General features: G+C 38.2%; 1 protein-coding gene across 3 annotated transcripts in view; it reads left to right on the forward strand.

The window, feature by feature from the left end:
• The window catches only part of PLCB1 (phospholipase C beta 1), a 685,746-nt gene that overhangs the window by 533,861 nt on the left and 127,009 nt on the right, over positions 1–24,876 (forward strand). For all 3 annotated transcript variants that reach the window (XM_044263433.1, XM_044263435.1, XM_044263434.1), the window contains exons 15-23: positions 2,648–2,715; positions 4,567–4,663; positions 7,292–7,376; positions 9,288–9,412; positions 14,042–14,196; positions 17,247–17,411; positions 18,992–19,091; positions 19,790–19,894; positions 20,877–20,986. In XM_044263433.1, the coding sequence (XP_044119368.1) occupies positions 2,648–2,715; positions 4,567–4,663; positions 7,292–7,376; positions 9,288–9,412; positions 14,042–14,196; positions 17,247–17,411; positions 18,992–19,091; positions 19,790–19,894; positions 20,877–20,986 (1,010 nt within the window). The remainder of the gene's footprint in view (positions 1–2,647; positions 2,716–4,566; positions 4,664–7,291; positions 7,377–9,287; positions 9,413–14,041; positions 14,197–17,246; positions 17,412–18,991; positions 19,092–19,789; positions 19,895–20,876; positions 20,987–24,876) is intronic.

Here is a 24,876-nt window from a genome sequence, read left to right on the forward strand (position 1 = left end):
AAACTCTAGGGCAATGGTGGGGGGGGTAGGTTGACCAAGACACTGATTTATCTTTTTTTTTTTTTTTTAATTTTTCCATCTCAATGGCCAATATCTTTTACAGGTTAGATAAAAATCCTTATCAACAGATATTATACAATTCTTTGAAAGGTTTTATGGGAGGATAGTTTTTGAATGTGTATTTCTTTTTTTTTTTCTTAAAGATTTTTATTTATTTATTTGATAGAGAGAGAGATCACAAGTAGGCAGAGAGGCAGGTAGATAGAGGGGAAGCAGGCTCCCTGCTAAGCAGAGAGCCGGATGAGGGGTTTGATCCCAGGACCCCAAGATCATGCCTGAGCTGAAGGCAGAAGCTTAACCCACTGAGCCACCCAGGTGCCCCTTGAATGTGTATATCAAACGTTATTACCCATTTCTGATTCTCTTCTCAAAAACAATTTTGTTCCCAATATGAATGTTCTTTTTGAAGATTTGGGGCCATTGTTGTCAAGAGGCTACATATTTCCTAGCACAGTTCTTGAACCTCTTGAATCTAGGGAAGAAAGCAGATCTTCCTTTGCATGGAGAAACTTGTTTTCCTGTGTGTGTTCCCACTGCCAGTTCCGTCCCTCTTATTAACTGGATGTGTAACACAAATAAAAATTTTTACAGGCAGTGAACATTATTGCTTAATACAGAGAAAGATCAGCAATCTGTTCGTGGTTCGGTAGATTTCCTAAGCTAGCCCCACGGTCTGTTGTGCAATCTTTCTTTCAACAGAAAATTTTGGACATTGGAATATGTAGGTAGGCTCTTGAATAATGAGCGCTGTTAATGTACCATTTGGTTTGTAGATAGTAATGGGAACTCAAGTAAGTTGAAAAACATGCAGTGGTTCTTATTTCAGAACTAGTTTGTTTATCATGGACCCTGTCCGTCAGGTGCCTCTCCCAAGATCAGCCCTTTGCCAGTACAGTTGTCTTAAAGAATTAGGATAGAGTAGATTTTTTTTTATGGTGCAACGTTTTAGGGTCTTAAGGTGGCTCCAGGGTCCCTCCTAAGACCAGGGCTCTCCTCATAGAGTAAGGGAAGACAACTTTCTTTCTTTCCCCCATAAACCAAAGAATGACCTGAAAGAATATTTGAAATGCCTGGTGTATTGTTAGTCCCGTGAAGCATTGTGTAAATGGTTTTGCCAAACAGTCTTAAGTTACTCTATAGAAAGTTACCCTCTCTAACTAAAAAGTAAAAACTGGTTAAAAGATCTTGAGCAACACATTTGATTATTAAAAAAAAAAAAGAACTTGAGGGCCAACTTCCTAAAAGAACATGTCTCTATATACATGTGTTTTCTATCCAAAATATAATGGATTCATCTTATTAACTTAACACAATATCAGCATCATAAAGTGGCTGCAAGTGCTTTCTTTTAATAAACAAGCCATAAATAATGATTGGTTGGTCCCAGAAATCTTTTCCTTCTGAAGCTAGTTCATGAATACTTTGCTCACTGCTGTCATTCAGTAATTGATTGAACTTTGTCAGCCAAATGAAAACATTTATAAGCGTCTTTGAAGACGTGTTGTGGACCCTGTGTCATTTATATAGATTAAACCAGGCAGTGAACTTCCGGAAGGTTTGATGGGGAGAGCCTTTCAAGTGCAAGTTGCCTCATTGTTGAGCCAATATTGCCACCTACTGGAAGCCTTCTGTTATTGCCCCGTGTGAATGCCAGAAGGTAGTAATCAAATCAAATAATGCCTTCTGTAGTATTTTACTTGAAACACTTTTTACATAACTGATATTATTGGGTCTGACTGAGTCCCAGAGCATGGAAGAATTTAATACCTCGTGCTAGTTTGAATATTCAAAAGCAGAATCATCCACCAAATCTTCGGAGAGGAAAAAGAATCCATGGAAATGACTGTGTATCGGCTAAAGACGAGCTGAAGTATGTTGTGATTGAAGTAGATTTCTATGCATCATTATGTTAAGGGTTCGTGCATTTTATCCTGCTTTTTAAAACAGACATCGCCATTTTCTAAGATAGGTGCACTGCCTAGAGGATACTCGAATAAGCCTGTGGGCAAATCATAGATCGAGACAATACAGGGTTTGTGTAGTTAGGCATGCTGCCACAGCCCCACTCTTTTTGTCCTAGCTCATGTCCTTGACCTTCACTGTGACGTCCTGTATGGCCTCAGAAAAGTGGCCACAAAGTCACTGAGCACTGGCGAAGCACCACAAGGAAGAGTCAGTGTCCAGAAAAAGAGGGAAAAGAAAAGTGGGAACAGGATGGATTATCCCTTTGCGGATGATTAAGACCCTGAAAGACAATGTACACATCTCTCTAGGATGTGTGTACCTAGAAAGCTAAATGTAGGTGATGCCATATATATATATTTTTTTAACTGATAAAAATGTTAAGCATTTTCAACAGAATGCTGGCATTTCAAATGGCATTCGCAAATGAAACTTGGAGAAAAAAACCCATATTCAAAATCTCAGTCTAATTCTCTATATAATTAATAAAATTTAACTATCCAAAGGAATAACTTTAAAACCATAAGAGGTCAATATCCACGGACATTTTTGGCCGTGTAACTGTTAGTATGTGCTTCAAATCTTCAAAACTGTTACCTCATGATCTGTTATTAAAATTTGACAGGGGAAGCGGACACTGAGAGTGACGACGACGACGATGATGATGACTGTAAAAAATCTTCAATGGATGAGGTAGGTATCTGGGGACTGACTGCTGGTCACCGCCACGCGCATCCAGTCGACTCCATCTGGATACAGTTCATGGTCACCTTCTGCCATCTAGTGGTCAAAGGAGTCATAGTTCGCTGTAAAACTTCTTTGGGCTACCCAGTTGGAAAATGAAAATGCATCCCGGGGTCACTAAAGGAGTAGGCATGGCATTGAGCAAAACTCTTTGCTGCTGAGACTGTCTTCCATCGAATGGGGCATCTAGAGGGTGAATTCAAAACTCATGACATCCAACCACTCGCTTCGATTAAATGGATTGTCAAATGACCCTGAATCCCGAGAAGACACGGGATTTGGGAGAAATGTCCAAAAACGTGACATGCATTTCATTATTGTAATTTTGGAACCGTTAGAGATCCTTATTGATGTAAGCTCAAACATCCCAAAGAACCTCATCAGCTCAGAAATAGTGATTGCCCAGAATCTAGAAGTGAATCTGGGATTGGCCAATCGGAATTTTAAAATTTGTTATAGCAAGATTCTTGGTCAAAAAGTTTACCCTGAATCTGCTTTCAGATATATTGGAAAGTATCTGTCTCAAGAATAAATAATGAATAATAAACTAATCTTACAGGACGTTCTTCCTCTGGTACTTACTTCTTTTCATGTAGTCTAAAGTTTTAATTAAATATGTTCCTCTGCTAAATTTCAAGATAATGTCCAGAAGGAAAACTATTAATATGCCTGGTAGAGTAGTTCTGCCTGACAATTATTTCAGTCACACATAAGTTTTATCACTGACTCTTGATCATTTAAAATTATCTTACTAATTGGATGGTTTATTTGCAAACGAATATTTCCCAATTAACATTTAACCTAAATATTGCTACAGGAGTTTTAAAAAGAAATTGTGTCTGCATGTATTCTGTTTTCTGAAAATGGGAGAAAATATTAGCTCTGTCTACAGAGGTCTGTCCACACCAATGCGGCAATATGGTTTTTCTCTTTCATTTAAAGCTTTATCAGAGTGATCCATAATACCTAATAAAAGCTAAAATAACGTGAGGTTTTACTATGGGCCAGGTTCTGTTCTGAGCTCTTTCACCTCAACTAACTCATTTAATAATCCCCACAACTCTGGAAGCTATTGGAACTGGTTTTATTCTAATTTAACGGGTGAGGAAACTGAGGTACAGAGCAGTTAAGTAATTTGCCCAAGATTGCACAGCTTCTGAGTGGTGGGCTTGGGGTTTGAAATTAGAAAATCTGGTTCCAGAATATGAGCTACTAACCTGAACGAACATTTGTAAAGAAAAGCAGTAACTGTTCACCCACCCCAACCTATTTCCACAGGGCAATTTTTTTAAAAAAAACTTTTTTTTGGGGGGGGGAAGGAGTTCACTGGCAGTCACTTTGTACTAATTTTCAACTTGTACAGTGACTTCCTGATTTCTTGGTGTATTAACCTTAGATATCAGATAAGGAATTTACGCTGTGACAGGTGCAATAGGGCTCAGTGCTTCTCAGATTGTAATTTGTGTCTGAATCACCTTAGTAAATTGCAGATTCTTTTTCCAGAGTCCAGTGGCCGCAGGGGGCTGAGAAGTTGCATCTCTAACAAATCCTCAGGAATGCTGTTGCTGCAGGTCCCAGAGCACCCTAGGACCAGCCCCTCAACCTCTCTCCTGCCACCCTGCCCTTGCCTAACCTAGAGCAAATTTTCTCCTGTGATGAACTTTCTATTGGCAATAGCCATTTTCAGAAGAGGCGGAGTGATGTTCTCTCTCGTGGGTCCCTTCACCATTGCCCTGGGAAACATAACCCTTGGTAACGTAATGCTGACTCTGGGAATGTTATTTTTAATTCTTCTTCCAGGGGACTGCCGGGAGCGAGGCCATGGCCACTGAAGAGATGTCTAACCTGGTGAACTACATTCAGCCAGTCAAGTTTGAGTCATTTGAAATCTCAAAAAGTAAGTTTTCCCTGGCGAAGAACCCCTAAGGGAGTATAGAGTATCTTCTCAATACAAGGTAATTAGAACAAAGACTGTTACCCTTTATAGAACTCTTCTGGAAAGTCTTGAATACCTGCCTGGGTTGACCATCCAAACCACATTGGAAGATATTCCAAGATGTTTCTTAGTAGGGCTGTAGACCATCATGGTTATCTGGAAGATACTAGAGTACAGCTAAGGGAGAGTCTCAACAACATAATGGGCTCCTTCCATTAAATAAGGGACAGGATTGGAATAAACTATTTACCCATTTCCCAGCAGGGGAGCAGCCAGAGAGGTGGTGAGCCCTAAGGACTAGAATGGAACGCAGTCTGTCAGCTCACGCACATTCCGTTTGTCCAGCCTGTTTGAGAACATTAATGTTGCATCTTTTTGTGTTCTTCCTTCCTCCAATACGCATTCATACTGGATACAAAGAAAGAAATAGCATCTTTCCTCTACCTAAAGAAAAGAGCTTTTTTATGAAATTGTCCTTTTTTTGATGAAATGTAAGATGCTATCAGGTGAAGAGAATCCTTGGGACATTTTAGCTGCTTTTATGAGTGTGCTCGTAAAGGCTGAATCTTTGCTTAAATATAGCAGCCTCTGATAAAGCATAGTTTTATATTTACATTAAAATCTAAGCTTCTACCTAACACACCTATGTGTAAGTGTGTAATTTCTCCCAAACAGCCTTAACTTAGTGGTATATAGTACCTAGATCTCTACAATGAGAAATTAACTTCCTGTACAGTTTATATATAAATATTTCAAATTTTTCTTTGATTTTTTAAAAATTTTTTATTTTTTTAATTAACATGTAATGTATTATTAGCCCCAGTGGTACATGTCTGTGAATCACCAGGTGATTTTTTTTTTTTAAGTACTGATGCATCTTACGACAAGTTGTTTGGTTTGAAACATCCTAAAAAAGTAGTTATTTTTATATTTCTCTAACTTCCATTGGCTGTTATGAGTTTTCCTGATTCATGAGTCGAAAGCTCCTAGTCAAGTAGCCGAGTTGAGAAGGGACTGATGCATTGACATCCTTCAGAAACCTGGTAACAGCAGCGCAAGCCGAAGGTTGACCAACAAGCACTTTTCTCCTTGTGTTTTCTGTCATTTCATCACTTTTGGAAAAAGAACACTGCACATACGTTACAAAAACACCTACTAAATGGACAGAATCTTAACTAGTAGTCTTGCTTAAATAACTAGTCATATGAAAATAGGTTTCTGATGGCCCCAAATAAGAGAAAGAAGTAAGGGTTTCCCCGAGAGCTGATTAAACTGGGGGAAGATGAGACGATGGATAAAACCATCTAGGACTGACTTAGGAAGAAAAATGAGGCTTTAAATTGGGCATCAAAGTGGGAAAAATACCTCAAAGGTAATCTTTGAAAAAAAAAAAAACCTGAGAGCTAGGGGCACCTGGATGGCTCCGTAGTTTAAGGGCCTAAGCATCTGCCTTTGGCTGAGGTCATGATCTGGAAGTCTCAGGACGGAGCCCTGTGTCGGGCTCCCTGCCCAGCAGGGTGTCTGCTTCTCCCTTTCCCTCTGTTCCTCCCCTTCTTAAGCTCTCTCTCATCTGCTCACTCTCTCTCAGAAAGAAAGAAAGAAATCTTTTAAAAAAATTTTTTCTTTTTAAATAAATAAAGCTGGGAGCTGTCAGGGTGCCTGGCTGGCTCAGTCAGTTGAACAGTCAGACTTGGTTTCAGCTCAGGTCATGATCTCAGGGTCCTGAGATGGAGCCCCGCATGGGTCTCCATGCTCAGCAGAGTCTACTTGAGGTTCTCTCCTTCTACCCCTCCCCCCACTTGCCCACATGCTTTCTCCCTCAAATAAGTAAGTAAAATCTTTTTAAAAATAATAAAAATAAATTTTAAAAAGACCCTCAGAGTTTTCTAAGCTCCCTGAATGACACTTGCCACAGTACTGTGTGGGACACTTTGGTTTTTGACTGGGAAAAGAACAGAGAAGCTGTTGGACTCTTCTTAGTTTTACAGGCTAAGATGACTTGGTCTTGTTTCTTCCATTTAACGGGAAGTTTGGATTCCACTTTCAAAACGTTGCTCCTGTATTCTACTGAGACCTCTAACACATTCATCTCTCCGGCCTCTCTTATCTAATCTGAAAACAAGGCCATCAGACTGGAAAATTTCCAAGGATCCTTCTGCTTTGAAATACCCTGATCTTACTGTCACATTAGTTATGTGAACGGAAGGGGCACATACAAACTGAGCCAAAGACAACGGGAGCATCAAAGAGAGACAGAGATGCTAATCTGAATGGATTTAGAACAAAAGATTCCCCCAGGGCTCCTTTTCTTTTGACAAAACAGCTTTCATTCACCACATCTAAAATTCATTTCCCCATCCTAATGCAAGGCCAGAGGCATAGCTGACTCAGGTGGTAAGTATTAGAAGAGACAACGTCTTAGAAGACTCACCTGTGGGTGCAGGTAAATGGTTCACAGAAAGAACTACATTTACAAAGTTACGATGAGGATTCACTGCCCTAACGTGGCTGAACACGCGCCTACTTCTTGCGTGTTATCATTATACCCTTGTATTTTACTTCACCCTGTTTTTCTTGTCGTTAACTCAGAAAGAAATAGAAGTTTTGAAATGTCTTCCTTCGTGGAAACCAAAGGCCTCGAGCAACTGACGAAGTCTCCCGTGGAATTTGTGGAGTATCCTTGATTTGACGAGTGACTGCTGCAAGGAACCAACTGAAGCCACGTGCTGTTTGTTTGATTTTTGTTTCGAATGAGAAAGATGCATGAAGTGGCTTCCTTCTGCCACGTGGGTGTGAGAAATGTTTCAGGTTTCCTGTGTGAGGCTGAGGGGGGTGGCCTCCCACTGGTCTGAGGTAAAGGAAGCTCAGGTTTCCAGGTGATTTTCACACCATCAAGCCTTTTGTCATGTGACAATTTGCTTAATCCTTCTGAATTTCCTAATCTGTAAAACAGAACCCATGATACCAGCTATATGGCTTGCCTTTTGGGTGAGGGACAACATGAGTAAAGCGTGTGTATATACTTCATACATATGTAAGATAGAATATATGTAAAATGTTTACATATATATGTAAACTTTCTTTACACATCACATCCTTACGTGTAATAAGTGTCTAATCAGAAAATAGTTAGGAGGATGGTGATAAGACTATAAATATTGGGATGCCTAGCTAGCTCAGTCAAAGAAGCATGTGACCCTTGATCTTGGGCTCATGTGTTCGAGCCCCATGTTGGGTGTAAAGATTATTTAAAAAAAAAAAAAAAAAAAACTTAAAAAATAGAATATAAATATATATTACTAATAATGGCTTTGTGGATAGTCCTGACAACAAAAACTTTCCGTTTTTATCCATAAATCAAAAATGAAACAAGTCTGTACATTTTTTTCATGAAAGTAATTATTAACTGCTTCAAACAGCCCAATTTCATGAAGCAAGTCCCAGAATAAATATAAGTCACCCTTCGAAGTCATCAACAACAGGAGAGGAAACAAATGTAAATTCCATAAACAGTCAGATTCTTAAGTATTGACTCTTGGATACAACCTCCAATAGCTGTGTTAACTCATTGAATCCTCACGACAGGCCTAGAATGTAGGGATTGTTTAATCTACTAAGTAAAGGAGGGAAACGGACACATAGATCAAGATAACTTGCTCTAGGTTCTACAGCCAGCAACTTCCGGAAATAAGGTTCGGACCCTTTTAGGCCTGAGCTAACCTCCACCAAATTTGATAATAGGAAGAATCAGTCGTGTTTTAAAGACATAGCATTGTTTAGCCTCTACACGGTAGTGGAGAACAGAAGGCTCTCTGGATCGAAAGCTGATGGCGGGAGGAACTCAAATACAAAACAAGGTCAAGGTCAAGCCTGGGTGGCTCAGTGGGGTAAGCCTCTGCCTTCAGCTGAGGTCATGATCCCAGTGCCCTGCGTTGGACTCTCTGCTCAGCAGGGGGCCTGCTTCCCCACTGCCCCCCCGCCGCCCCCCCCCCCCGCGCCTGCTGCTCTGCCTACTTGTGATCTCTCTGTCAAATAAATAAATAAATAATAAAATCTTTAAAAAAACAAAAAAAAAAACAAGGTCAAAACCTTCTGTGTTGTATTTACCTCGTTATCCATCATAGAGAGTACCACAATCTTGGCAAACGGCATGCTCAGAGAAGGCCAAAAAATGAGCAGAGAGCATTTCAAAAATAGCCATGCAGTTCACATGAGCCCCTTTCACCAAAGACAGTATCACGCTCTCACATGCTAAGACACGCTTGAGCTTCTTCGTGTGTCCTTCATCGTGAAGCCTGTCCTTAAAAATCTCCACAGAATCACACTCACGTGGACTCAGCCATTTTTGCTCCCCCATTAGTTTTTACCCACAAGGCTCTGCAAAGGTGATACAGTACATCTTTATTACAAAAGCACATTGATTCTGTGTGTTCAGGAAGTTTTTGACATTATTCACTGACTAGCCCAAGGAGATCCTCACCAGTACTTCATTTTGCAATGGAGAAGGAAGGAAAGTGGCCTCTCAGTTAATAGTATTGGCTGATCATCTTTATAATTGTATTCACTACTTAACATGATGGTCCAGATATAACAAAATGCAGCTTAGCAGGATATATCCGAAAGGAACCCGTGTGGATTCATCGAACTACATGCCTCAGCTCTTCTGGAATGCAGGTTGCCAAATGGTTGCCCTTAATTTTCAAACTGTGGGTAAGTCGCGCAGTAAAAGCCCATTTCCGTTCTGTTAGAAAGCCAGATTTCCAGGCGTGCGAAGAGAAGCAAGTTTCAGTGAAAGAAATATCACTACCGAAAAAAGGTAACCTTTGAAAACGGAGAAACTGTCTTTAATTATTTCTAGTGGTTTTGCCTTATTTTCAGAGAAAAATGTTTATGCTTTTTAAAGTAATATGTAGAGGGGGGCCTGGGTGGCTCAGTTGGTTAAGTGTCTCCCTTCACGCTCAGGTCATGATCCCAGAGTCCCTGCATCGGTCTCCCTGCTCATCAGGGAGTCTGCTTCTCCTTCCCCTGCTCTTGCACACTCACACGCTCTCTTTCCCTCTCAAATGAATAAATACAATCTTTAAAATTTTAAAAAGTAATATGTATATATTGTAGAAAATTTGGAAAATTTAGAAAAGCATGAAGAAAAAAATAAAACTGCCAGGAACACTACCAATCAGAAAGACAACACGGTTAACTTGTTGGCTTTGTAATCTATACGGTTTTTTGATTACATGTATACAGTCTTTTTAATTTAATTCCTTATTTAAAAATGTGTGTGTGTGTGTATATATATATACATACACATGTGTATGTATACATATACATGTGTATGTATATATATGTATGTATTTATATATATTCAAGTGCTATACAGAAACATGAATTTTAATAGCTATATATGAAGGAAATTCACTATCACTGGACATTAGGAATTCTTTTTCTACTGTAATGCTCAGGGAACATCTTGACTATCAATCGTCAAATCTATGTCCTAATGTTCTTTTGGAAGAGTTCCTAAAATAGAATTACTCTGTTAAAAGATGTTAATGTTTTAAAAACCTTCATGCAATATGCCAAATTGTCCAACAAAAATCTTGGTTATTTACCCAGAAAATACAAAAAACACTAACTCAGAGGGATACACGAAGCCTTATGTTTATAGCAGCATTATTTACAGTAGCCGAATTATGGACATAGTCCAAGTATCCATCAATAGATGAATGGATAAGAAGATGTGGTATAGAGAAAGTATAGAGCTACAATGGAATATTATTCAACCCTAAAAAGAATGAAGTCTTGTCATTTGCAGCAAGATGGATGGAGGTGGAGAGTACAATGTTAAGTGAGATAAACCAGTCAGAGAGGGGTGCCTGGGTGGCTCAGTGAGTTAAGCCTCTGCCTTCAGCTCAGGTCATGATCTCAGGGTCCTGGGATCGAGCCCTGCCTCGGGCTCTGTGCTCAGCAGGGAGCCTGCTTCCTCCTCTTTCTCTCTGCCTGTCTCTCTGCCTACTTGTGATCTCTGTCAAATAAATAAATAAAATCTTAAAAAAAAAGAAAGAAAGAAACCAGCCAGAGAAAGATGCCATATGATTTCACTTGTATGTGGAATTTAAGAAACAAAACCAATGAGCAACTAAAAGACAAAGAGAGATAAACCAAGAAACAGACTCAACTTTAGAAAGCAAATTGATGTCACCAGAGAGGAGAGTTGGGGGGGGGGTGTTGAAATAGGTGATGGGCATTAAGAGCAAACTTATCATAATTTAAAAAAAATAAAATGATTTGAAAAAATCGGTACATTTGACAAGTCAAAAAAATAGGTTGCACTGAATTTCTTCTCCATTGGCAGTGTATGATATGAAGTGTTACCTCTCATTTGAGATCTTGGTTAATTATTACCATTGAAGAATAATAATAATAGTATTCTGGACAAAATATTGTTGCTTTAATTTTATTTCTTTGATTATTATTGAGGTTGAACATTTAAATATGTGTTTTGATCTTTACATTTCTGCTTTTATGAAGTGCATATTTATGGACTATTATCAATGTTCTTATCCACTTATAATAGCACTTTGTATATAATGAGTATGTTGTCATATTTGGTGAAACAGATGAGACTGGGTTAATTAATGTTTTATTTTATGGAGTCTTGGTTTATTTTTATTATTACAGGCTCTCCATCCCAGTATTAGATCCATAATTACTTGTTTCTCTCATGGCTACTTTTTTATTGCAATTTGACCCTTTTAACCACCCAAATTTAGTTGTTACATATAATCTCAGGAAGAGATCTGTCCTTTTTACACTAAACTGAAATTACAGTTTAATAGATGTAGCCTTTTCTGGTGTGGCTAATTTGGGTCCATTTTCTTCCAGTTATACTCCTCTACTAATAAATGTTTCTGCCTTCCTGGGGCCAGTAGCTCACTGTTATTATTATAATGTTTAATAATATGGTCTAATACCCAGAAATGGAAATTCTCCTTCATGCCTATTAATTTTTAGTCGTTTCTTGCCATTGCCAGTGGGACTCCTATTTTAAATGAATTTAATTTACTTATTATTATTTCCTTCTCCCCCACTGGGAAAGAAATGGGATTTTTAACAAAATCACATTAAATTTATATTAGTTTAATTGTTATAGTAAGTTTCCCTCTCCTCACTAGAAAAAAAAATACTTTGTTTAAAATCACGTTAAATTTATAATTTGAGAAAATTTGAAGAAAACCAACATCTTTTAATTTTTAGTTTTCTTATCACAGAATGAATGTTTTTCTCTTCCCTTAAAAAGTTCTTACATTAGATTCTTCAGCAATATCACATGTCTTCATCTGAGGTGTACTTTCTTTAGATGAAAGCCTTTTTTCCTGAACATTATATTTTTAGCAAATTGTTTCTGGATATTGATATATGGATGTTTATTTTATGAATAAATGTGTTTTATAATCATCCTCCCAAGCTCTCATAATAGCCCATTTTGCCAGTAGCTTCCATTGGGTTTTTCAGGTAGAAACACACTCACTGATTTCAGGTAGAATCACCTCTACATGTTTTTTCCCTTCATGGTGATTTGGACTGACTATTCTAGAATAGGATTAAATAATAGTATTAAAGGTGGGCAATTTCTCTTCAACCTGACACTAAGGGGAACTTTACTGAGTAGATGTTGGCTATGACTGAGGCAAATACTCATTCACACACTAAAGGAGTACAATATTCCTTCTTATTGTGGCTTCACTTTCTGTGGTTTCAGTTACCCACAGTCAACAGGGGTCTGGAAGCAGATGCTCTTCCTTCTGACTTACTGTCAAAAGGCCATATGTAGCTGAATGCTCTGTCAAAATGCCTACATCATTTACATCACTTTTTCTCATCCCGTAGGCATTTTACCATCTCACATCCTCACAAAAAGAAGGATGAATGAAGTAGAGTAAGATATCTTGAGAGATAGACCACACTCCCGTAACCTTTGTTACAGTATATTGTTATAATCATTCTATTTAAAAACATACTATATGTAGCGTTAGGTACTATGTTTCAGACATCCACTGGGGGTCTTGGAACACATCTCCCATGGAGAAGTGGGGACTACTGTATGTCCTGTCCTAACTAGGAATTTATGTTGACATTATTAAATGTAGATTTGACATCTGTTAGGATGACCATATTTTCATTTCTTCTTTTGTGAGTAAATAGATCCCCTAATATGTAATTGTCTTCTGTTTCTGGGATTAATGCTACTTCCTAGTTGTGTGTTATTTTTCAGAACATACAACTTGCTATGATAATTTTTTAGGCTTTTAGTGTCCATTTTTCCAAGGATGATAAGTTGGTCATTTTCTTATTTTAGCACAATGTCCAATTGTGGTATCAGAGTTATCATAGGTTAATAAATTGACAGGTATTACAGTTACCATCGGTTAATAAATTCACTTATTTTACCTGCTCCAAAAAGGATTGGTTACATGGAATTCTGAAATAATTCTACGATCACCTCGTTATTGTCCACCTATGCAGAGTTGAGTCCTGACTCAGACAATCTAGAACAATCTAGAACAGCTTCCCAGATTCCCTATGACTTTAAAATGTTTTTTAAAAAACCTTACCAATTGTAATTAGTGTGGACATCCATTTCATGCACTGACTGAGCCTTAGGAAAACTTTGGCAATAAGTTTTGTCCATTAGAAAGAAGTCAGTGTGTAATTTAGGTGTAGGTGGTAGGTAACAAAAGAAATGCAAATTTTAAAAAGGAAATCCTTTCCTCGTATAAATTTAAAAAAAAAAAAAAGAATTCTAGTGTTCGTGGTTGGTGATGTGTGGGGAAGGCTCAGAAGCATGGATTAGAGGTTTAAAGTGGCATGAGCTTTCTGAAGGGCATTTTGGCAAGACTTACCAAAATGTACACATCTTCTTCCTGGAACACATCTTTTGACCTAGAAATGTCATTCCTAATAATGCCATCAATGATGGCTTCAAAGATTTCACAACAATGATATTCATCCAACCATTATATGTAATGAAGAATTTGTACAACTGTTAAAATTAAAACAGACAAATATTTAGTGAAATAGACATCCTACATGTTCAAAACATATTTGAAGAAGAGAAATAAAATATATACCAATGAGTTGGCAGTGGCTTATCTCTAGCTTTGGAGATTACAGCTTGACTTTTTTTTTTTTTTTTCTTTCTTATCTGTGTTTCCTACATTTCTACAGTGAATAAATAGTTCTTTTTTTAAAAGGGGAGTAAAAATGGACTGCAGTACAATCTTACTCTCTTGCTCTAAACACAACTATTGTCACAATAAGGTTTGTGTTTTTGATATTCAGACCTCGCTATGCAAATAAATATGGGGATGTACGAATACAATGGGAAAAGTGGCTACAGATTGAAACCAGAGTTCATGAGGAGGCCTGACAAGCATTTTGACCCCTTCACCGAAGGCATCGTGGATGGGATAGTGGCCAACACTTTATCTGTCAAGGTATGTACTTCTCTGTTATAAAATTGTCCCCAACAAAAGTCTCAAACACTAGCTATTTTGCATAAAGAAGTAGTTTAGTCATTAAAAATTTAAAGCTAGCAATATCTCCACCTCCTGTATGCATTTTTCCTTTAAGGACTAAATGTGAATGAAAATTTCGGAAGCCACATGCATGAGATGAAGGGGCTAAGCCCTATGCTTTAATAGGATAAAAATTAGACCCTAAATCAATAAACCAAGTTGGTTAGAGTCACTATGGTTAGTCCTTTCTTTTGGTACAAATATCAGCGACCCATGTTGGAAAAATCTTCTGGTCTTTTTTTTCTCTATTAGTTCTAGCAAAATAGCCACAGTGAGCAAAACTGGAGAAAAAAAGGTATTCTCTCAGTAAATTACTAAATATTGAATAAAAGCTCACAAGTTACCTCTTTAAAAATCTATCAGAGGATTCAGGGACTTAAAACACATAGTAATGATACTAAGTAAAATAATTGCTTCATTAAACATACATCTGACTCTAAAATATTAATTCACAATTATTTCTGCAGTCTTTGAAATTAATGTTACATCAGATAAAACTTTTTTTTAGCTGTAAGAAAATATTTTGTACTGTGAATGAAAAATCATTTTATAAGGAGCTTTTTACATGAATTCTATAACCTCTTGTTTGTTGTAGCCATTTCAGTGACAATGTGTTTAGAGTTGCCTTTCTTTCCTGTTTAGATGGGTAACTGTGGAATTAAGAAACTTTTTTTTTTATTGGATATAAACGCAATTTTCAGACTGACCTTAAGCGAAGGCATATGAAAACCTATGTAAAAATAAATAAATAAATAACAATAGTTCTGCTAATTTCTGTCTACCCTAAGCTGGTTGAATCCATTTTTTACTTAAAATTTATGTCCCTTGACATAAAAGGTTAAAAATTCAATGAAGTGTCTCAAAATTTTATCCTTTGAAATTATTTCATGCCATGTATCTGAAGAGTGGAGTTGGCAGAATTAGAGCTTAGAGATTATGTTTATTTTAGGAAATTCTTTTCAGCAAAGGATGTTTCATTCCTGCCGAGTTTGATTAAGATAAACCCTTAAGCACGACACACCAACAAAGTTATTTTTAGAACCCTTGTCAGTTGTTGTTACAGTTGGATCAAACTAATAATTTTGTTTTTGTCTGCCAGGTCATCTTGTTTTATGCACGTTTGCTTGCTTGTTTATTTATTTATTTTTTACATCGGGGCACCTGAGTGGCTTAGTCTTTTAAATGTCTGACTGTAGGTTTGGGCTCAGGTCATGATCTCAGGGTCGTGAGATCGAGCCCCGCGTCGGGCTCCGTGCTCACCGGGGAGTCTGCACGTCCCTTTCCCTCTGGCTCCTCCTTGCACATTCTCTCTCTCAAACAAATAAATAAATAATCTTTTAAAATATTATTTAAAAATTCTACGATGGAGGTGTAAGTAGTTAGAAGACGATGACATAGAAACAGGAAAGTGAGTTGAGGGGAAAGAGTTGAGACCCAAACAGAAGGGAAGGTTCGTCTGAGTCCAGAATAGAGACACTGCCATAGAATTGTCACTGTCCTTGAAGCGGACCGGCCAGGCTGCCGTCCCGTCCTGCCTTTCGCGTGACAGCCAGAGCCAAGGGGCAGCTCGTGTCCGTCCCCTCGTGCCTGTGTTTTGACCTTCTGTCATAGACTTCCTAGTGCCCTAACGGACTCAGGACCTCAAAAGGTGGTCCACCATCCTATTGTACTGATGGGAACATTGAAGGTCAGTGTCATTAATTTAGTTAAGAACTTCTGCTTTAATCAAACACACCATAAGCACACAGAATCTTCGGTGCACCTGATTTCCCAGTGTGACTCACATAAAATGTCTGCTAAGTTGTTCTCACTTAGAATCTCAAATTAAATAGAGATTGTTCCTGGCAGGTCCCAGGCATTCAGGCTAAAGAGAACATTCAAGAGAAATGACCGATCCTGGGGGCAAAAATCAGACAGTGTCTTCCTCCTTTTTCTCTCTAACCAGTTTGGAATTTCTGACCACATCAGCATAGAGCTCACAGGCCTCCCTGAGCCTCTGAGGGCCATTCTCAGGCTGACGCCCTGTCCCACTTCTGGCCTCGCCAAAGTCTTGGTAATTCTGTCCTCTTTCATGGACTTGAGCTCAGAAAGCTCCTGGCCACCAGATTATGTGGTATTAAGCTCTTTGAACTCTATAATATCCATACATTTTATAGCTAAGCCAGGATACCCGTAATTGTATAGATGACTAACATGTTGGTGTTAGTAGTAATGATAAACTCGACTTGGTGGCTTAAAGTCAATATTTGGGTTTTATTTTTGTTATCATTATGGCTTTTTATTTAAATGTAACAACTCTGGCTATTTGAAAATAGTCAGCCTGGGTGGCTCAGTTGGTTAAGCGTCTGACTCTTGATCTCAGCTCAGGTCCTGATCCCAGGGTTGTGAGTTCAAGCCCCACCTTGGAGCCTACTTAAAAAATAAATAAATAAAAATTAAAATGTAATAACTCTGAGAATTGAATAGCATAGTGTTATAACCACTCCTTCAAGTTCAATTTCATGAACAAAAAAAAGCTTTTTAAATGCTAGAGTTTCTACTTTGTTACATTTTAAATTTGTACTCTTAAATAACCCTTTAACTTCATTTACAATCATGCTAAAATGAGAATTCTTTTTTCTCTTGTAACATCTTTGAGTATTAGAAAAAACCTTTATATTCAGTTGGCTCGAAGATCAGTCTTCAACATTTAACAGATGTATCTCAAGTAAAAAAGGTATAACCTCATCAAACTTTTGGTATTTGTTCATTTATTTCCTCTTATACAATTTTGTCTTATTAACCGACTCCTTCTAACCTTAGCATTTTCAATGTGCATCTACCAATTCCTTAGTCAAAAGAACAATTTTCTTTGTACTCTTGCCTCTATTCCTTTTTGGTTATGATCCCGCCATCATTTGTACCTCCTAAAGTATTTTCTTATATCACTTAACTCATTTATCAAGAGCTCTTTTTTTATTATTTTCTAGATTATCTCAGGTCAGTTTCTTTCCGATAAGAAAGTCGGGACTTACGTAGAAGTGGATATGTTTGGTTTGCCTGTGGACACGAGGAGGAAGGCATTTAAGACCAAAACATCACAAGGAAATGCTGTAAATCCTGTCTGGGAAGAAGAGCCCATTGTGTTCAAAAAGGTTGGTCTCATATCCTTGATATGAGATGTAACTGCATATTCTAGGTGTTTCACCCTGAGGGAAAAAATTAGGTGAAGAATTATTTGTTGCTTAATTGGGGAATTTACATATTTATAAAGCAATATCACTTTGGGGGCTATCTTGCTGTTCAGGATCTCTGTGAATCACTTGTTTAGATTTTCAGAATTGTGTTGTGAATCACTTAATTCTAAAATATGTCATTTGGAAGACCAGACAAACATATAAATTAACTCGTATTCTCTCATAATACAAGTGGTAAATGATATATTTTCACTGTAATTGAAAAAAAGTAATGTGGGAAGTGGGGAACAATAGGGTAGCACAGAGAAGGAAGTCCGTACTTCCTAAAAAATATATTAATTAAATTTCCTATTCCTATAACCTCTAGCCTCTGGCAGCTGGTCATTCTGTCTTGTCCGGATTCTGTCTGATAGAGTTGAAGTCTTTCCATTCAATCGGACTTTCTGTCTGCCTTCACCAAATCTTCTTCATACATGGTTGTCACACAAAGGAAGACATTAGTCCAGTAGAAAGTAGATAGACTGTCTTACCATACCTTTTGCTTCTATCTGGCTAGAAGATCTAGAAAGGCCGTCTTCTGCAGAGAGAATATCCATGTTAAAGGTCTCTGTGCTCCCACTATTTTTAATATGTTAATTAGATTTAATAGTAGTGTCTACTTCAAAGAGTTATTAATAAGTATTCCATAATACACTGAAAGCATTTATAAAACGTCTGACACTTTGAAAATAGTCAACAAATGCAAATGTTGACTATTTTCTTGCTCTTGTTACCAAAATTAAGATTTTAAGGATACAGTTAGTCTCATGTTCTCCACACACGTTTTATATGGGGGGTGGGGCGGTGAACAATTACTTATTGCTAATTTGGGAATTATTTATAAAGCAATCTCATTTTGAAAGCTGTTCGGCAAGCTCTATTTTTGCGTGTTTGCTTTTGCTTGGAAAGTATAAAAGCAATTTGCTTTGAGACTGTAAGAGTAGGGGCACCTGGCTGGCTTGGTCGTCTAAGCATCCAACTCTTGATTTTAGCTCGGGTCCTGATATCGGAGTCATGGGAATGAACCCCACGTGGCGCTCCACACTGGTGTGGAGGCTTCTCCCTCTCTCCCTCTGCCCCTGCCCCTTGTCCCTCACTCCTCCCTACTCACGCATGTGCGCTCTCTCTCAAAGAAAAAGAAAAAAGAAAATGTAAGAGTAGACACTCCAGTAGTGAGAAGACTACTAACTTTATATTTAAATGAATATTGAAACTTTTGTCATTTCCATATTGAGAATGTTCATGTCAAATGTAAGTGGTCTACATGTGGAACAAACCCTCTCTCAGGACGAGGTGATACGACATAGACAAAGCCATATCTCTGGGATTCCTTTTGAAAAATCCAAGTTCTAGAGCAACAACTTCACTTTTAATCAGTTTGCCAACTAGAAACTTCTATTGGAGTTTGGAAACACAGGCCGTATTTGAATATTACCTTTCTAATTCTTTCTTGGAGTCACTCCTTCTTGTAACCACTTGGATCCTGCGTTTCCCTCTAGGTGGTCCTTCCTTCTCTGGCCTGTTTGAGGATAGCAGTTTATGAAGAAGGAGGTAAATTCATTGGTCACCGGATCTTGCCAGTACAAGCAATTCGGCCAGGTATGGATAGTGTGGTGAGACGCTATCAAAGCTGTCAAGAAAACCATCACCGCCTTACGTGATTGTTCAAGGGTGATTGAGGAAGCTGTCTGAGAGCTCAGTGGGTTATAACAAGTGCTCTATCTTCACGGTCACGAGTCTGTGGGTTGGCAGGGTTTGGCTGGGCTTAGCCATGAGGCTGTGCTTTAGGGTGAGGGCTGGAGTTAAGTCTGTTCCACGTGCACTCATTCAGGTTTCTGGAAGGAAGGAGCAGGGGACCCACAGTACGGACATTTCTGGCCGCCCCCTGGAATGCATATAAGAGCAAGCCTGACTGCAAATGCATTTTAAGTCTCTGTTTGCACCACATCACTGACATCCTGTTGTCTAAAGTCAAGCATATGGCCAGGCCCCAAGTTAAGAAATCACGTACAGGGGAAGAATTGAGACCAATAATTCAGTCCACGACATAGAGTTTTAAATTCTCTTCTGTGGGGAAAAACATGATTGGAAAGGAGAATAATCAGAATCGACATTGTTTACTTGTCTGCTGAGAAAAATAATATCATGTAAAACCACGTGATGAAAATGAGAAAGAAGTGGCCTGTTCGTCATCCATAGTCTCCTAAAATAAACACTTACATCACATAGATGTTCCTCTGTTGTTACTCACACTGTGAAGAAAATACGCGATGCACAGTGTTAATGTCCTCCTCTAGGCTATCACTACATCTGCCTGAGGAATGAAAGGAACCAGCCTCTGATGCTCCCAGCTGTCTTTGTCTACATAGAGGTGAAAGACTATGTCCCCGATACATATGCAGGTAAGAAACCTAACTCAAAAGAATGTTTCCACCTGGGGCCATCCTTATTTTTGTGGTTTAGTGGAAGGAAAACAAGACCAAAAACAGGCAGGAAATTCTGGCCTCAGAATCACTTCTATTTAAGTATGTATGTTTTAAATTGCTCAAGTCTTTGTCAATAAATTTTAATTGCATTTCAATTAAGTCCCAATAAAATATTGAGCATGCTTATCTACTCATGGTATTATTTTTATGGATCCAGCAATTTCTAGCCCATGCTTCTTGGTACTACAACAGCGTATCTAGGTCTGTACAATGAATTTGTCTTCGGCCAGTTTTAGAAGCCAGGTCCTTTTCATGGGTGAAATCCTAAGGTTAGAGGAATTAACCAATGACAATGTCAACGAAGAATCATAAATTTAAATAGTCAGAGTGTTGAGCGGCCTGGTTGTAAGGTATTGGAGAGTGGTGGTGACTATGGCAAACTTGGAGCATATGTCCATCCAGCGATGGCAGCCATAACTCACTCCAGCTAGACCATAAAAGTGTGAATGGTACTCATATTTCCAAGTTTGAATAGTCTGGAAAGCAGGTTTTTTTATGTGAAATGTCTTCCTTCATTTATGAAACACCACTTCGGCCAAATAGGACAAGTATGTGGACCATTGTTGGAATGGATGGACCCCTCAAGAAGAAACTAAAAACTATGGAATATTAAGGTATCTGGGTTGAAGCCTATCCAGTTTGGCTGTCAGAGCTGAACTCCTTTGAGTTCTGTCTTCTTGAGATTGCAGCAAAGGGTCCTGAGTCTTGTCCAATTCCAAAATGCTGGACGGATGAGTGTATAGTTACATGATAGATGGAGGACTAGAAGATGGATGATGAATTAGTGGATGGGAGGGTGAGTAGACAGATGATGAGTGAATGCATGGATGGATGAGTGGATGGTGGATTATCAATATGTCCAGGACCTTTGATCTGAAAATGTCTCTTCTTTATTTAGATGTGATTGAAGCTTTGTCAAATCCAATACGATATGTGAATCTCATGGAGCAAAGAGCTAAACAGTTAGCTGCTTTGACACTGGAAGATGAAGAAGAAGTAAAGAAAGAGGTGAGCAAGTGTTCCAATCTTATGTGGGATTAAGCATGATTTCCACACCCAGTGGCTGGCTTTACATATATAACATCACGCCTTGGGAGAAGAAAATAGCACATTGGAAAAGTTCTTTGATGTAGCTCAGCATCATCTCATAAGACGTCTATATGATTGGCAGAATTTTTTATATTTCATCCTCTTTTGATAGTCTGTGCCCACCCCAGCATCGAACAGTCCATGTCTGACCATTTCAGGTGAAAGTTTCCAACTGATTTCATATTGCTTAAAGGTGACTAAAGCACTTAGAAAAGAAGATGATCATCATGTTATTTAGTATTTCATTTTTTGTCTTTAGAGTGCAGGATTTTCAAAGTGTTTTTGTGACATCGTAGAATACATAAAGTCCTTAATATAAATACCTAGTGTGTAGTATGGGTCATAAAATGTTTACTACTACTCTTATGCTGTATACTTATATACTATAATACATATTTCCAAATAATTGGTATTTTTTTAAAAAATTAGGTGTCACGGGGCACCTGGGTGGCTCAGTGGTTTAAGCCTCTGCCTTCAGCTTGGGTCATGATCTCGGGGTCCTGGGATCGAGCCCCATGTCGGGCTCTCTGCTCAGCGGGGAGCCTGCTTCCCCCTCTCTCTCTGCCTGCCTCTCTGCCTACTTGTGATCTCTCTCTGTCTATCAAATAAATAAATAAAAATCTATAAAAGGCAATGAGCCATTTAAAAAAATAAATAAAAATTAGGTGTCACAATGCAAAGAGTAATCAAGGAAGGGACTAGAAATATTAGAAGCGAAATTTAAAAATATAAACCTTCTATGTAGACTGGTAGTCTTTTAGTTTTCAAAAAAGTGAAACATAGTTTAATGATTGAAGGTGACATCAATATTAAAAATAGTGAAAGAAATAAGCTACTTTCATACTTCATTTGAGTATTCTGAAGATAAATTCATGGAGAAAGATGAGAAAAAATGGAGAACTATCAGAATGAGGGAAAGAAATCTTGAAAATTGTTTAGATAACTATACCTAATACCCAAGTTCATTAAAGTTGATATAATTTATCATTTTTAAGATTTATTTATTTATTTGAGGGACAGAGTGAGCATGCAAGTGGTGGGGAGAGGGGCAGAAGAGGGGGAAACAGACTCCCCACTAAGCGTGAAGCCGAACTTGGGGCCTAATGCCACAATTCCAAGATCATGACCTGAGCCAAAACCAAGAGTCAGATGCTTAACCAACTAATCCACCCAGGCATCCCAGGTTGATATAATTTATTATATAACTCTTTTTCTTATTCCAAAAGAAACCTAGGTTTATCACAGGAAAACTTTGAATTAAACATGAGAAAAGCAAATCCCAAAGATATTACCTATAATTCAAACACCTAAGCCACCGAGATCTAAGCTATCTAAAGATAGCTTTTTACACTAGGTATAAAAAGACTAGCTAAATTAGTCTTTTTATGCACAGTTATTACTTTCTCATAAAATAGGATAATATTCACAATCTGTGTTTTGACCCTTTATTTTCACTTAATACAAATATTTTCCATGTCATTAAATATTCTTCTATGACATACCCTTTAATGATTTCATGGTTTTCTATCATATAGCCATATCATAGTTTATTTTTGTAACCCCTATTACCGGATATTTCAAATACTCCACTCTTTTAAAAGATCTTCAGGGAACATATGTAAATACATTTTTGAACACATCTATGATTATTTCCAGCTTTTTTGTACATAAATTTAGAAATTTTTGATTTAAAATATGTTGAGCTAATTGAACATGAGAAAAAAATGAAAGGAAAGGATAACATTCATCATAAGAGTAACATTTTCCAGGCTCTTATTTACACGGCTGGCATTGTATCCCATAGAACCTGTAGAGAGTGAAATTTAAAATTAGACTGGTAAGTTTCAGAAATAATGTTTTTTGTGGTATGCAGTAAATAGGGTTATAGGAAAATTTTATACTGCCGGAAAATTATGCCTAATAGCAGACATAAATATACCTCCAGTCCTCTGGAGAAGCCTGCGGCCATGAGCCCTCTATAGCCCACACCTGCAGCAGCCCTGTAGAAGTGGGTGAAGTGGCACTAAAATGAAGGTCTGAGGGGCGCCTGGGTGGCTCAGTTGGTTAAGTGTCTGCCTTCAGCTCAGGTCATGATCCCAGAATCCCGGGATCCAGCCCTGAATCCATTTCTCTGCTCAACAGGGATCTGCTTCTCCCTTGCCCCACCCCCGGCTTGTTCTCTCTCTCATTCTCTCTCTTTCTCAAATAAATAAATAAAATCTTAAAAAAATAATAAATATAAAGAAGGTCTGGGTAGGACACCAATAACATCTGCTTGGAACGTGGGAAGCCCCTCCTTCTGTGAGTGCTTGGACTAAGCCTTCAAAATTCACACAGGGGGCCTAGGTATTTCACATTTGTTTTTCTCCCCTCAGCAGATACCAAGCATAGATGTTAGAGGCACACATAGCGTTGGAAGTGTATTTACTTCCAGAGGACTGGAACTACATTGCTGGTGATGTCTGCTAGGTTATTCTTGGAAGGAGGTGACCCATGGTGAGAAAGATCCAGGAGAATAAGAGCCCAGGTCCATTGTTTCCGGTGGGCAACTTCTGTATTACAGCTCACACTCCTGAACCCCTAAGGGATCAGGCTGAGGCTAGACTCTGGGCTGAAACAGCATTTCAACTTAATCTTCTTTTCCAGTCTTATCCTGCTTTCCTTACCTTCCTGCAGTTTCCTCCTATTCTCAGTAAATCATGCACTTAAACACCGCCATGTTGAGTTCTGCTTATAAGGAAAGCAATAAGGCTCAATAGTTGCTGTTTTATACTGAAAATCAAGAAAGAATGCCTTTTCTGAGTTTTTTGTCTGGGAACCAGAATTTGAATGTTTGACAATAGTCACGTCTTTAATTCTAGTGGTTCTTTAGAGATCATAGCGCTTTGTCTTTTCAATGACCTTCAAAAGGATTAAAAGGAGAAAATTCAGTGAATGCCTCATTTTGCTCATATAAACACCAATATGGAATTAGAGGCTCTCCTTAGAAATCTAACAGAAGCTCTGCAATTCTTTTCTCTTCTACCTGCTTTAGCTCACTACCATACGTAATAAAATATAATTCAAGGTAAAGATAATTTATATAGATAGAAATAATCCTTAATAACGTCCTTCTCCAGTTAGAGAACAGGAATTTTTTTTAATCGACTGGATATGTCTTATTTTCTAGGAAATAGAAGTTCAAAGTTCAAATGTATTGTCATTATTTAGAAACAACACTTTTTCTATCATGAATTTCTACATATTCGTTAGCCAGGTTCTCCAAGGAGTGAACCCTCAGTTGGAGAGAACATTTCAAGATACTGCCAGTTTCTGCTTATATAGTACATCAATTGAAATAAAAAGTCTCTCTCTCTATTTTTTAAGATTTTATTTATTTATTTGGCTGAGAGAGACATAGTGAGAGAGGGAGCACAAGCAGGGGAAGTGGGAGAGGGAGCAAGCGGGCTTCCTGATGAGCAGGGAACCTGATGTGGGTCTTGATCTCAGGACCCTGGGATCACGACCCGAGCTGAAGGCAGATGCTTAACGACTGAACCACCCAGGCACCCTGTGATAAAAAGTCTTTTAATGAGGTGTTCTACTCATGGTGCACCAGAAAGACGTTTTCTAGTGATTGCAAAAAAAAAAAAAAAAAAAAAGTCACTCTAAGGAATGGGAGACATAGGGCCTTCAAGATGTCAGGGATCCTGTCACACTGTAGTACTTTCAAAGCCTTATCTTTGCACCAAACATCACGTATCAAAAATCTGTTTAGAGAGAATGCAACGCTAATGAATATAAAAATACAGAAGTAGCATTTTAGGTCA

This window comes from Neovison vison, chromosome 8 (assembly GCF_020171115.1).
Source record: "Neovison vison isolate M4711 chromosome 8, ASM_NN_V1, whole genome shotgun sequence".
NCBI classification, from domain to species: Eukaryota; Metazoa; Chordata; class Mammalia; order Carnivora; family Mustelidae; genus Neogale; species Neogale vison.